The sequence below is a fragment of the Rhincodon typus genome, chromosome 22, assembly GCF_021869965.1.
Source record: "Rhincodon typus isolate 14 chromosome 22, sRhiTyp1.1, whole genome shotgun sequence".
Lineage (NCBI taxonomy): Eukaryota > Metazoa > Chordata > Chondrichthyes > Orectolobiformes > Rhincodontidae > Rhincodon > Rhincodon typus.
In genome coordinates, this window is record NC_063353.1 from 31783563 (window position 1) to 31797876 (window position 14314).

A 14314-nucleotide genomic window follows, 5' to 3' on the forward strand; every position below is an offset into this window, starting at 1 on the left:
CCATCAAGTCCACACCAACCTTCCAAAGAACATCTCACTCAAATCCACCCCCTACCCTATCCCTGTGACCTTACGTTTCCCATGGCCAATCCATCTAACCTGCACATCCTTTGGAGTGTGGGAGGAACCAGGAGCACCCGCAGGAAACCCATGCAAACACAAGGAGAATGACAGTCACCTGAGGGGGTAATTGAACCTGGGTGCCTGGCACTGTGAGGCAGCAGTGATAACCACTGAGCTACCATACAACAATGTTGTAATTGTACCTGCTTCCACAACTTCCTCTGGCAGTTGTTTCCATACACACACTACCCTCAGCGTGAACTGTTACCCCTCAGGCTCTTTTTAAATCTTTCCCCTTTCACCTTAAACTTATGCCCACTAGTTTTGGACTCCTCCACCCTAGGAAAAAGACCTTGGCTATTCACCCTACCCATGCCCCTCATGATTTTATAAACCTCTAAAAGGTCACCCCTCAGCCTCCGACGCTCTGCGGAGAAAAGCCCCAGCATCTCCCTATATAACTCAAACCCTCCAGTCCCAGCAGCATCCTTGTGAATCTTTTCTGCACCCTCTCAAGTTTAACAACATCCTTCCCATAGAAGAGCAACCAGAATTGTATGCAGTATTCTAAAAGTCTTTGGACTGTGGGAGTAAAGTGGAGCACCTGGTAGAAACCTATGCAAACACAGGGAGAATATGCAAACACAGTCACCAACTGGAATCGAACCTGGGTCCCTGGCACTGTAAGACAGCAGTGTCAACTACTGTGCCACCCAGTCTGTCGATGCCTGCACATACACTGTCCCTGAGGTTGCTTGCTGCTTATCTCCAATTAAGATTGCTTTATTTATAGCTGTACATAGTAGATATCAAATACAGTTCTCTAATTCACCGTCCAGGACCTCTCTGTTCACATGCTAATTCTAGACTGGTATCTTCTTGCTCACTGAAGTCATGTGACAATAACATCATGATGTAAGTAAATCTTAGGTTCGTAACCCTTAACATCCTTAACCAACAAAATCAGTTGTTTCAGTTTAGGCATTTTCAATTCACACCCAGCTTCAGCAGATTTTTTTTTCTGTTGGGTCGGGAGAAAGAGTTCCAAATTTCTACGTCCTAGTTTTGTGAAAAAGACGTTCCCTTGGAAGACTAAGCTGTAATTTGCAGGTTACAACCTCCTTGGTCTACATTTCTTCATTATAAGGTTGAAATTAATGCGAGCCTTTCTTTTTGGCATCTAATTTTCTCTCCTTTCCTGCCATATTATTATACATCAGATGCTGGTATCACTCGACTGTCTCATAACTATTTGTCCATGGGTCGGCAGGCTGTTCAACTGCAGGGGAATCGTATTGAATTTCTCTCCAAGTTAAAGTGAGCATCATCGAGTGGCACTTTGTAAGTCTGGCTATTACTAAAAATGTCATGACCCCTCTGGAATGAAGAACTGAGACAAGTTGCTCGTAAAGAAAGACTAGGGCCAGGCTCGAAGTGTATCAAGATATGTTTCTCGACCTGACAGCTTCCTCCCTATGCGGAACCCATGAGTTGGAGTTGGGGGTGGTATTCCAGTCGGAACGCTTGTTGTGTGAAGCCGACTTCCGGTGCGGGCTCAATGGCGGCGGTGGGGAGAGATTGTGAAGAGATTTAAACCAGCCGAGAATTTAATCCCGGTTTTCAATCAAAGAGCCGGAGGAACGGTGTTGGGCAGGTCGAAGGATCGAACGGCTTCCAGTCACGTCGTCCCAAGCGCTCGGTGCCGGGGTTGCAGGCGCCATGGCTGGGGACAGGCCCTCGCTCACTCTCGTCTACCAGGCCGTCAAGGCGCTTTACCATGACCCGGACCCGGCCGGCAAGGAGCGCGCTTCCGTCTGGCTCGGCGAGTTCCAAAGATCGGTAAGGGAAAGGAGTGTGAGAATCGAGCCCCCAGGCTTAAACTTGGGGCCTACATGGCCTCCTGCTCGGGGGAAGAGGCTGAGTTGGCAACGGCCCCTGGGAGAGGAGGGAAACCAGGAAATAAACATCCTTGAGGTTTGGGGAAAGCGGGGAGCCGTGAGATGGGAAAGTTTGTTAAATTCAAAAAAGTTTCAAATGAACGCCCAGGATTTCAGATCAAAACTGGCTTAATGGATCTAGAATGGAAACTTGTCACTAAGCAAACTGGTATCCTTGTGTTGGCGGCGCAAGTGAACCCAGCTTCATCTGAGCAACGTTTTAGTTAAATATTTATCTAAACTAGTCACCCAAGTGAAATACAGGCAGCGATCCTTTCAATGTTGGAGCCAGACAAGAGGAAACAAAAAAAAACACATTTCATCATCCCTACTTTGATAACAGTAACTTTATAAATTTAGTTAAATATTAACAATAAATTTGTCACTTAGCTAAAGTGAAACTAATCCTTTTAGGAATAACTTTGTAAGAGGAAATGACCACAACTTTACATTGAGTGTTCTCCATTTGCTTTTTATATTTTATAAAGTTTAAATCAAGAAATGTCTTTTCCTAGAGGTGTGGGAGTCCAAAACTAGAGGGCATAGGTTTAAATTGAGTGGGGAAAGGTTTAAAAATGATCTATGGGGTAACTTTTTCAAACAGAGGGTGGTGCGTGTGTGAATTGAGCTGCCAGAGGAAGTGATGGAAGCTGGTACAATTACAACATTTAAAAGGCATTGGATGGGTATATGAACAGGAAGAGTTCAGAGGGATATGGACTAGATTTATTTGGGGTGTCTGCTTGGCATGGACGAGCTTGACCGAAGGGTCTGTTTCCATGCTGTATATCTCTATGACTCGAATTGAAAAGAATCTGTAATAATCTGATTCGATGCTGAAGGGTGCTGATAAGATGCTCAAGGAGAGAAAAATGGAGCATCATTTTAATATAAAGCATTTAATCTGTATTTAAAACATTAAAGTGGTAAAGCAAAAATAACCCTGAAACATTTTAATTATTGAACCACTGGTAAGGAAAGGACTTTAATTTTTTTAAACCAAATTCAATGCAGTCTACTTTAACTTATTTCCTACTTAGTACTACATTACCGAAAAGGTTACATTCGCAAAATCTGCAGCATTTCCAAACTTAAGGATTGATTTAATCTGTTATTTTTATGTCAAACCACAGTTCCATTTTAGGAATTTTATTGTTTGTTGCTGAGCTTCATTTGCATACTGATGTAAAGGATGGAAAATAGAAAAACGCATTGATTTAAACTATTAAATCATTTTGATTATTTCAGATCTGTCTGACTGCTTCGAAGATTTTCAACATTATCAGTGTTTATTGTGTATAATGCAGGCAAGGCCACAATTGCCGTGTTTCTGTATGAAATGCTGGTGACCTTGTCCTTGAACTACTGCTTTCTGTATACCAACGGTGATTCCTTCACCTTCCAGGAATTTTGACCCAGAGACAATGAGTGGACCGTGATATATGTACAACTCTAGATTACTGTTAATGGCTAACCTCTCATTGGATGGATAACATTTGTCTTGGCTGGAGAATGAGGTACTTGTTTGTGATGTGGGTTAACAAATTTTATCCCCAGATCAGTTTGCAGCCACTTTTGAGTTAAGTCAGAAGTTCCACTGCATGTATTTCAGATTTCAGTGCTGAGGCAATATGCTGTCTTGGTGATAACAACAGGCCAGGCTGCATCAGAGGAGCAGGAAAGTTGACATTTCAGGTCGGGATCCTTCTTCAGAAATGGGGAGGAGGAAGGGAGCTGGGAAATAAATAGAGAGAGGAGACAGGAGGGATGGGGCTGGGGCTGGGTATGGGGAAGGTAGGTGGGATGGTGATGGTGAGTGCAGGTAGGGATTGGCCACTGGGATGGATGGGGCAGACAGGTGGGAGAGTGGATGGATAGGTTGTGTCAGGTCGAGGATGAGAGGGTTGGACACGGAATGAGGCTGGAGATGGGGAGATTTTAAAACTGGTGAATTCCATGTTTAGGCCATGTGGGCTGTAGGCTCCCAAGGCAGAATATGAGGTGTTGCTCCTCCAGTTTGTGGGTCATGTCATTGTGACACTGGAAGAAGCTCAGGATGGACATGTAACCCTCCCCATCAGCTGTGGTGATGCTGTCTTGGAGGTTTGATATTTTGAGTCAGCTGTTAAACTGCTTGCCCCATCTGTTTTCTCAGGTGAATATAACATATCTAATTGCATTATTTTGAAGAAGACTGCTGAGGGTGGTTGTGTTCTCCTGATGTCCCAGCTAAATCACTAAAATAATTTTTGGCCTTTTCTGCCCTTGTTTGTTGCACCTTTCTGTGCACAAATTGGTCTTTCCCTCCTTTACATGGTGATTACACTTCAGAGTTGTTTCATTGGTACTGAAACACTTTGAGAATGCTCTGACATGAAAAATTCAATGTGAATGTAAAAAAACGTTGGCCAGAAGTAATGTAAGCATTAAATATATTTGATGTCTTTTCAGTACATACAAAGTTAATTGCCATTTCAATGGTGAGCTTGAGAGTCGAACATTACATTGTAAGGTGTGTAATCTGAGGGAATTCTAGGCACTTCACAGTTTAACATGGTGATTCTTTAAAGTTCGTGTTACATGTGGACAGGATGGTTAAAAAGGCATTTGGCACACTTGCCTTCATTGCTCAGTCCTTTGAGTATGGGAGTTGGGACGTTATGTTGTGGTGGTACAGGACATTGATGAGGCCTCTTCAGGAGTACTGTGTCTAGTTCTGGTCACCCAGTTATAAGAAGGATATTGTCAAGCTGGAGACGGTTCAGAAAAGATTTACCAGGACGTTGCCTGGTATATAAGGTTTGAGTTACGAGCAAAGGCTGGATAGGCTGGGACTTTTTTCACTGGAACGTAGGACGTTAAGAAGTGACCTAATAGAAGTTTATAAAATAATGAGAGGTATAGATAGAGTTGATGGTAGTTGTCTCTTCCCTAAGATGGGGAATTTCAAGACAAGGAGACACATTTTTAAGATGGGAGGAGAGAGATTTAAAAAAAGACAAAAGAGGGTGGTTTGCATGTGAAATGAACTTCCTGTTGGAGTGGTGGATGTAGGTATAATTACAATGTTTAAAAGACATCTGGATGGATACTTGAATAGGAAAGGTTTAGAGGGATATGGGCCAGGAGCAGGCAGGTGGCTCTAGTTTAGTTTGGGATTATGTTCGGCATGGACTGGTTGGACCGAAGGGTCTGTTTCCATGCTGTGAGACTCTGTGACACAGTGAAGGATTTACTTTAACTTGCCTTTGCTTGGATAGATTTTGAAGTTGAGTTGTACCTTAATTTCTCTTCACTGTTTGCTTGGGAGTTATTTTTGTCGTCTTAGGAAAACATTTTTCCACATTTGAAGCGTTCAGGAATTCTGCATGCCAATAACCACTGTTGTATTACGAGTTTTCCCACATCCAGTTTGCCTGCAAGTGAAATATGTTTGAACAATTTTTGGAATGTCTGTCAGGAGCATTTCTTCTAGGTTAGGTGTGAATTCTGGGTCTGAGCTGTACATTATAGGAAGCTCCTGTGTTTGTTTTGGTATGGGGATGCACTGCAGATGGCCCAGGCTGTGACCCTTGCCATCACATGTGCTGAGTGGGCAATGGTTTTGAGAAAGGGGTGTGGAAGGAGTTGAAGGGAGTTGGGCAGACTGCTAGAGGAATTGAAAGGTTTACGGCGCTCCAGGAAGGAGAACTGGCCCTTGTCATTAATGAGATTGTAATCTGCAAACCCCCAAGTCTTGAATATTGAGATTTTTCCAGTGACTTGCTAGGTTGTTGCCATGTTCACCATATGAATTGGAGCTGTTCGAATCAGATCTTTGAAAAGGTAAGAGTTAGAATGACCAGCTTGGTCCTGTTGATACTATGTCTAGTATAGCATACCCACTATGACTTTACTGAAGTGTAACGGTCATGTAAAATAGCTTCCTTTTGAACAATGAAGACTACTTGTCAGTCCAATCATACCTTCTAAGAAAGACAATTCTGAAGACAGCTCTTTGGATGTGAAACGCAAACCCTGTTTCTTTCTCCATAGATGCTACCAGAGTTTCTCCAGCACTTTGTTTTTACTTCGTTGACCTACTAAACTTGTCTTATGTCTGCAAAACGCATTTTGGTTTTGTAACAGACTTATCTGTGATACCAGGCCGATTTGAGATCATAAAGGGGACATAATGATACATAGAACATTTATAACAAGTTAAAATGTAAAAGTTTACTGCATATTGATGCAACATAGTAAAATTGATTACATAGTGTGGAGGTGCTTTAGACTGTCTAAGTGTGTTGCCTATGTATCTTATCTGCCTTACCTCACATTCATAGAAACATAGAAAATTGGAGCAGGAGGAGGCCATTCAGCCCTTTGAGCCTGCTCTGCCATTCATCATGATCACGGCTGATCGTCCAACTCAATAGCCTAATCCTATTTTTGCCCCATAACCTTTGATCCCATTCGCCCCAAGTGATATACCTAGCCGCCTCTTGAATACATTCAATGTTTTGGCATCAACTACTTCCTGTGGTAATGAATTCCACAGACTCACTAGTCTTTGGTTGAAGAAATGTCTCCTCATCTTCGTCCTAAATGGCCTACCCCGAATCCTCATACTGTGACCCCTGGTTCTGGACACACCCACCATTGGGAACATCCTCCCTGCATCTACACTGTCTAGTCCTGTTAGAATTTTATAAGTCTATGAGATCACTTCTCATTCATCTGAACTCCAGCGAAAACGATCCTAACCTAATCAATCTCTCCTCATACGTCAGTCCTGCCATCCCTGGAATCATCCCTGGTAAACCTTTACTGCATTCCTTCGAGAGCAAGAGCATCCTTCCTCAGAAAAGGAGACCAAAACTGCACACACTATTCCAGGTGTGGCCTCAGCAAGGCCCTGTATAACTGCAGCAACACATCCCTGCTCCTGTACTGGAAACCTCTTGCAGTAAAGACCAACATACCATTTGCTTTCTTTACTGCCTGCTGCACCTGCATGCTTGCCTTCAGTGACCGATGCACAAAGACACCCAGGTCCTGCTGCACACTCCCCACTCCCAATTTACATCCATTCAGGTAGTAATCTGCCTTCTTGTTTTTGCATCCAAAATGAATAACCTCACATTTAGCTGAATTATACTGCATGTGCCATTGATTTGCCTACTCACCCAATCTGTCCAGATCATGCTGAAGGATCTCTGCGTACTCGTCACAGTTCACCCTCCCACCCACCTTGGTATCATTTGCAAACTTTGAGAAAACTTTGCAAACATTTTGTTCCGTCATCCAAATCATTGACGTATATTGCGAATAGCTGGGGTCCCAACACCTATCCCTGTGGCACCCCACTGTTACTGCCTGCCAATTTGAAAAGGACCCATTAATTTTGACTCTTTGTTTCTCCTCTGCCAACCAGTTTTCTATTCATCTCAATACACTTACCCCAGTTCCATGCACTTTAATCTTGCACAAAAACCTTTTATGTGGGACTGTATCAAACGCTTTCTGAAAGTCCAAATATGCCACATCGACCGGCTCCCCCTTGCCAACTCTACTAGTTACATCTTCATAGAATTCTAACAGATTTGTCAAGCATGACTTCCCCTTCATAAATTCATGCTGACTCTGTCTGATCCTGCGACTGCTTTATAAATGCTCCACTATAAAGTCCTTGATAATGGATTTGAGAATTTTCCCCACTACCAATGTTAGGCTTTCTGGTCTACAATTTCATGTTTTCTCTCTCCCTTCCTTTTTGAATATCGGAGTGACATTAGCTACCCTCCAATCGAGCCAATTCCTTAAGTACTCTGGGATGTTGACTATCAGGCCCTGGGGATTTATCTGTCTTCAATCCCGTCAATTTTCCCAGCACCATTTCTCAAGTAATATTGATCTCCCGCAATGCTTCACTCTCTCTAAATCTTGCATTCTCCAACATTTCTGTTACCTGATTTGTGTCCTCTTTTGTGAAGACAGAACCAAAGTATGTATTCAGTTACTCTGCCATTTCTTTGTCCCCTATTATGCATTCCCCTGTTTCTGTCTCTAGGGGACCTACATTTGTCTTCACCAATCTCTTTCTCTTCATGTACCTATAGAAACTCTTAGTATCAGTCTTTATGTTCCCTGCAAGCTTGCGTTCGTACTGTATCTTCCTTTCTTAATCGATCCCTTGGTCCTTCTTTGGTGAATTCTAAACTGCTACCAATCCTCGGACTTATTATTTTTCTTGGCTAATCTGTATGCTTCTTCTTTGGATCAGATTCTATCTCTAATTTCCTTTGTAAGGCATGGATTGGCTCTCTTACCCATTTTGCTTTTGTGCCAGAAAGGAATAAAGAGTTGTTGCAGTTTCCGCATACTTTCCTTGAATGTTTGCCATTGCCTGTCCACTATCATCCCTTTAAGTAACTCTCCTCAATCTATCAAGGCCAAATCACACCTTGTATCTTCATAGTTTCCTTTATTAAGATTCAGCACCCTTGGCTTCAAATCAACTGCCTCACTCTCCATCTTGATAAAAAAATTCTATTGTGTTATGGTCACTCACTCCCAAGGGGTCTCACACAGCTAGGCTGGCAATGATTCTCTTCTCATTACACAGTACCCTGTCTAAGATGGCCTGCTCTCTTGTTGGTTTCTCCACATATTGCTCAAGAAAACCATTCCGCATACACTCCAGGAATTCCTCTTCTACACCATTATGGCTAATTTGATTTGCCCAATCTGTGTGCACGTTACAATCACTCATGATCACCGATATTCCCTTATCTCATGCATCTCTAATTTCCTGTTTAATGCCATTTCCAAGACCACCACTGCAGTTTGGGGGTCTATGTATGACACCCACTAATGTTTTTTGCACTTTGATATTTCTCAGCTCTACCCATACAGACTCCACATTATCAGAGCTATATCCTTTCTTACTGTTGTGTTATTTTTCTCTTTAACCAGCAATGCCGCTACACCACCTTTTCCTTTATTCCCTGTCCTTCCTAAATACTGAATACCCTGGGATATTCAGTTCCCATCCCTGGTCACCCTGCAGCCATGTCTCTGTAATCCCAATTATATCTTACCCGTTTACATCTAAAGTTTTTGAGGAGATTTGTAGCTCGGGTTGTAGATGAGGTTGTAACCAACAACCACCCCAACACCCATAAAAGGAGCTGCATCAGGACATTATTCAAATGAACTACAGCACACTGCAACAACCCAGAATTGCACAAAGCAGAACAGGAGCACTTATACAGAGTTTTTAAAAGGAATGGATACCCAAAAAGCACAATCTGCCGTTACCTCCAAGACAGACTGCAACAAGAACACACAACATGGCCAGACACACTCGTCACCCTACCATTCATCAGGGACATATCAGAGATGACCACAAGACTACTCGGACCCCCTAGGTATCAGGGTAACCCACAAACCAATGACCACCCTGTGACAGCTACTGATGAACGTAAAGGATCCCATACCCACAACCAATAAAACTAACGTAATATACAAAATACCATGCAACGGCAGCACAGTGGCTCAGTGGTTAGCCCTGCTGCCTCACAGCGCCAGGGACCTGGGTTCGATTCCACCCTTGGGCAATTTTCTATGTGGAGTTTGCACATTCTCCCTGTGTCTGTGTGGGTTTCCTCCAGGTGCTCCGGTTTCCTCCCACAGTCCAAAGATGTGCAGGCTAGGTGGATTGACCATGCTAAATTGCCTGTATTGTTCAAGGATGTGTAGTGTAAGTGGGTTATAGGGCAATGGGTCTGGGTGGGATGCTCCGGGGGTTGGTGTGGACTTTTCTGGCTGAAGGGCCTCTTTTCACACTGTAGGGCTTCTATGATTTTATGGCTGTGAGAAACATTACCTAGGCCAAACTGGAAGAAAACTGACAATAAGGGTACACGAACACCAACTAGCCACCAAGAGACATGACCGATTCTCACTGGTCTCAATACACACGGACAAAGAAGGACACAAATTCGACTGGGACATCACATCCATAATAGCACAAGCCAAACAGAGACATGCTAGGGAATTCCCGGAGGCCTGGCTTTCCGACTATCAACCAACACATTGAACTAGACCCGATATACAAACCACTGAAAAACACAACTGGAAGTGATGCCAACCACTGCCGCAAACCGAGGCGTACAAATAACAAGCAGGACAGAACGCCAACACTTCGTCAAAGATGCACTGACGATGTTACCTAGCAGGGTGATGAAACGTCTACAATCAAACACATCGGCTCGGTGAGCAAGTCTACAACCCATTTACATCTATCTGCGCAATTAGTTCATCCGCTTTATTTCAAATTCTCTGCGCATTAAGGCACAAAGCCTTTAAGTTTGTCTTTTTAACATTGTTCGTCACACTTTTATTTTTCTAAATAGCCCTGTTTGAATTTTGTCATTGGTTTCTCTGCTTATCACTTTTCTTATCCACTTTTCTACCTTGTGTTTTTGTCCTTGCTTCTTCCTTCTCTGACTCCGTACATAGGTTACCATCCCCATGGTATATTAATTTAAACTCTCCCCAACCGCTCTAGCAAATACACCCCTAGGACATCAGTCCCAGTCCTGCCCAGGTGTAACCTGTCCAATTTGTACAGGTTCCACCACCCCTGAACCGGTCCCAATGCTCCAGGAATCTGAAACCCTCCCCTGACACCATCTTTTCAGCCACATATTCATCTGATATATCCTGTCACTTTTACTCTGACTAGCACATGGCACCAGTAGTAATCCTGAGATCACTACCTTTGAGGTCCGATTTCTTAACTTTCTTCCTAGCTCCCCAGTATTCTGCTTTTAGGACGTCATCCCTTTTTTTAACGTATGTTGTTTGTACCGATATGTACCATGACCGCTGGTTGTTCACTCTCTCCCCTCCAGAATGTCCTGTACCCGCTCCGAGACATCCTTGACCCTCGGACCAGGGAGGCAACATACCATCCTAGAGTATTCCATTCCTGCATGTGTTTGAGACAGTATAGAGAGAACTTTACTCATTCCAATTCATGTTGTCCCTGCCATGGGAGTGTTTGATGGTATAGCACAGCGCAAATTTTGTGTGACTCATTATGTACCAACCTGTGTTTTATAGCAGGATAATGCAAAGTGGAGTGCTGGGCTGTATATTGCATAACGTAGAATGGTTAGGTAGGTGTGTGCAGTTATTTGGGTAAGGAAGTCTAAATATTTTCTATGCATCTAATTTGGTTCTTAATTGGCATTAAACCTGCAGTTTAAATTCTACAGTTACCAGCCTTAAGCAAGGTTTTAATAAGGCTTCCAGCTCAATTGAGAACTACCTGTAACTGGATTCTCATTAAGTCAGTCAGCCAGGCCTTTCATTGTTGGCTGGTTTTATGTGTTACTTGTGAGACTTGGCACTTGATGAATTTACAATAGAGTATGGAAATTAAGGGCAGGAAGGGAAAGAGATGTTCATTGCTTTTCTTAAACTTTTACTGACTCAAAATCGTTTTTTTTTTCTCTGTTACAGCAAGAAAAGCTAGTTATTTGGCTAGTATCTGGTAAGAGACTATTCTATTCCTAAGGTTCCAAAGGACAGTCATAGTGGACTCGAAATGTTAACTTAGCTTTTCTCTTCACAAATGCTGCCAGGCCTTCTGAGTATCCCCAGCACTTTGTTTTTAGGTGTAAAGCGTGTTGTATGGATGATGGGGGAATTGTGATGAGAGTGTGTTCCATGATTGGGAGAGTATGGGGCGTAGATTGTGAGGAAAGAATAGTGTGTTGAAGGGGAGGGTTTGGGTTAAGGAATGTAAGGTCATGTATTTTGGCATATGGAGGGTGTGATCTATGGTTGGGGAAGATGTCAGATTACAGTGTAATGTGACATAGGCGTACGTGTTCATTCTGTCATTCTCTTGTCTGCTTTTTTTGAAGTAAGTTGGAGCTCATTCCAGTGTGCCTTGTTAAATTGATTAATCATTAATCATTAAGCATTATTCCTGATTGTGCACCTCTTCTTCAGTATCACTTCGAGCTATATGACTCCCTGTCTGCAGCTTTAGACTTTCACTGTTATATTGGAGTGACAGGCAAGATTTTGAAGATTGATGGTGGTGTGGAAAAGAAAATGGGGTCCAGGTGTGAAGAAAACTAAGCAATGAATCATTTGGTATCCAAGGGACTTGTATGTAACAGAATTTTGTAGTCTGTCTGAAAATTGAAATTAACAGGTGAAGCTGTCAAAATAGATTGATCCAATACATCATGCCGGAATGTTGAGTATCACTGTGATTCATTTCATTTTGACATTTCCTCCCACTTTCATTTTCTTTCCTTGTTTGAAGAGTCTCCCTGACCCTGTTCCCCAGAGACACAATCAATGCTGGGATTTAGGTTGTTGACAGGATACAAAATGAAGAAGGCACTTTATTGACTCACTATGCCAATCTCTCCATTTTATTGTATGACTTGGGGCGAATTGAAAGACTAATAGAATAGAGGCCATTGGTTAGATTTTAACTCTAATGGCAGCTATAAAATCTGTTGATTGTCAACTCTGTATGCTGTAAAGTTTCTGCTTGCTGCACAAGGTACAGTAATTATGGAAGGAATGGTGATGTGAGAAATATGTCATAAGTAATCAGGATCTGGAGCATATTGCCTGAGTGTATGGTCAAGGCAGATTCAGTTTTGGGTTTCCAAAGAGAATTGGGTCATTGTCTGAAGAAGAAGAAGAATTTGCAGGACTGCAGGAAAAAAGCCTGAAATGACTTGTCCTTGTAGAGAACCAGACACGATGTACCAGATGGTAGCAATCTGTGTTGGAACTTTTCTACAATTTTAAATATGATCATCTCCCCAGCTGTGCAGCATGAACAGGTTTGTGGTTGTGGTGAGGACTGTTTTGCCCAGCTGATTGTAATTATTCTTCCAAAAGTGGATGCAATGTCAAATCTCTGAACTGGTGAAATCACGTTTTTTTTTTTTAAAAACTGACGATTGAGTAATGCAGCTGAGCCAACCTAAAAGGCTGTAACATTTTGATTTCAGAAATTTTGAAGTCTGCTGGCTTAAGTAATTGTAATGTATTTTCTTTCAGATTGCTTTGGTTTGTCCCTGTCTTCAGCGACTCTTTTTTGAGCTAAAACAGGGTAATTCCATAGTCTCAACAATGCACTAATGTTCTGAACAGGAGACTTTATGCTAACTTGCATTAACCACAGCATGACTTGGTACCTGAACCCCTGGATATCCTTCATAAATATCAGTATTCTGCCTATAATTGAATTCTGGCCTGTTGTTTGAAGGGTTACCATCTGCTCCCTTAGTGGTAGGCGATCTGTTTTACCTTTTCCAATCCACAGGGATGCTTCCTCATTCCAGGATGCTTTTAAAGGATATCGACAAATGGGTTTGTGGTCCTGTCATTCAGCTGTACCAGCTTGCTTTTGATATTTTTGGAATGTTGCAAATATTACATCTTCAGAAGTTTAAAAAGATATCCCAGAGGAGAAGCCAATTTAAAATAGATAATTTCACTTTTTTGATTTTACAGATGTCTCCTGTTTTGTCCCTGTAAAGTCAGAATTTTAAAATATTTATTTTTTAGGAATAAAATGGTACTGACAGTATGGGTGACATTTACCTCAAGTTGCTCTGGGTGCAGTAAAAGACAACTGAATAATATGAGGGGGGAGGGCGGTTGGGGGAGTCCAGTTGGGTCAGGAAAGCAGGTTTCATTACCAAAAAGTCTTTTCGCTGATTAATTCATTTTTATAACTGACTATCCTGGGATTTGAATTCCTCTTTGCTTGGCTCTTAGGCACAGTGATCACCAGTTTACCTAAAACCTCTTTTTTTTTGTAACTGTTTTGGTTTCATTAGCCTAATGTCCTTTGTAATGCTACTTTGTGACATTAATGTTTCATTGTGCTATGTGCAAAAATCTGTTTGCTGTGTTATTTGCTTGCAGCTCCGATATTACAAGTTAGCCGTTTTAGATCGCTCCTTCTGACATAGCACCATTTAGAGTAAGCCTCCTGTATTTAGCCCAAGGTGTAATTCAGCCTTCTCCTTTTGAAGGTGCCTTTACAGTTTACTATACCAATTGTCCTTCTAGTCTTAAGAGATTGTATGGTTGTTTTGCATACCATTCTGATTCTCAGATTATCATGAATTTAGCTGAATGTATTCCAAGTTTATGCCATTGCAGGGTCCTAAATGGAATAGAGCTAGAGAGGTGCAGAACTGGATGAACACAGCAGGCCAAGCAGCATCAGAGAAGCAGGAAGGCTGACGTTTCCGGCCTAGACCCTTCTTCAGAAAGGG

General features: G+C 42.3%; 1 protein-coding gene across 1 annotated transcript in view; it reads left to right on the forward strand.

Moving 5' to 3' along the window:
* The first annotated feature begins 1566 nt into the window (after nucleotides 1-1566).
* The window catches only part of tnpo3 (transportin 3), a 57201-nt gene continuing 44453 nt past the window's right edge, over nucleotides 1567-14314 (forward strand). Inside the window, exon 1 of the mRNA XM_048609978.1 lies at nucleotides 1567-1902. Coding sequence (XP_048465935.1) covers nucleotides 1783-1902 — 120 coding nt within the window. The 5' untranslated portion in view covers nucleotides 1567-1782. The remainder of the gene's footprint in view (nucleotides 1903-14314) is intronic.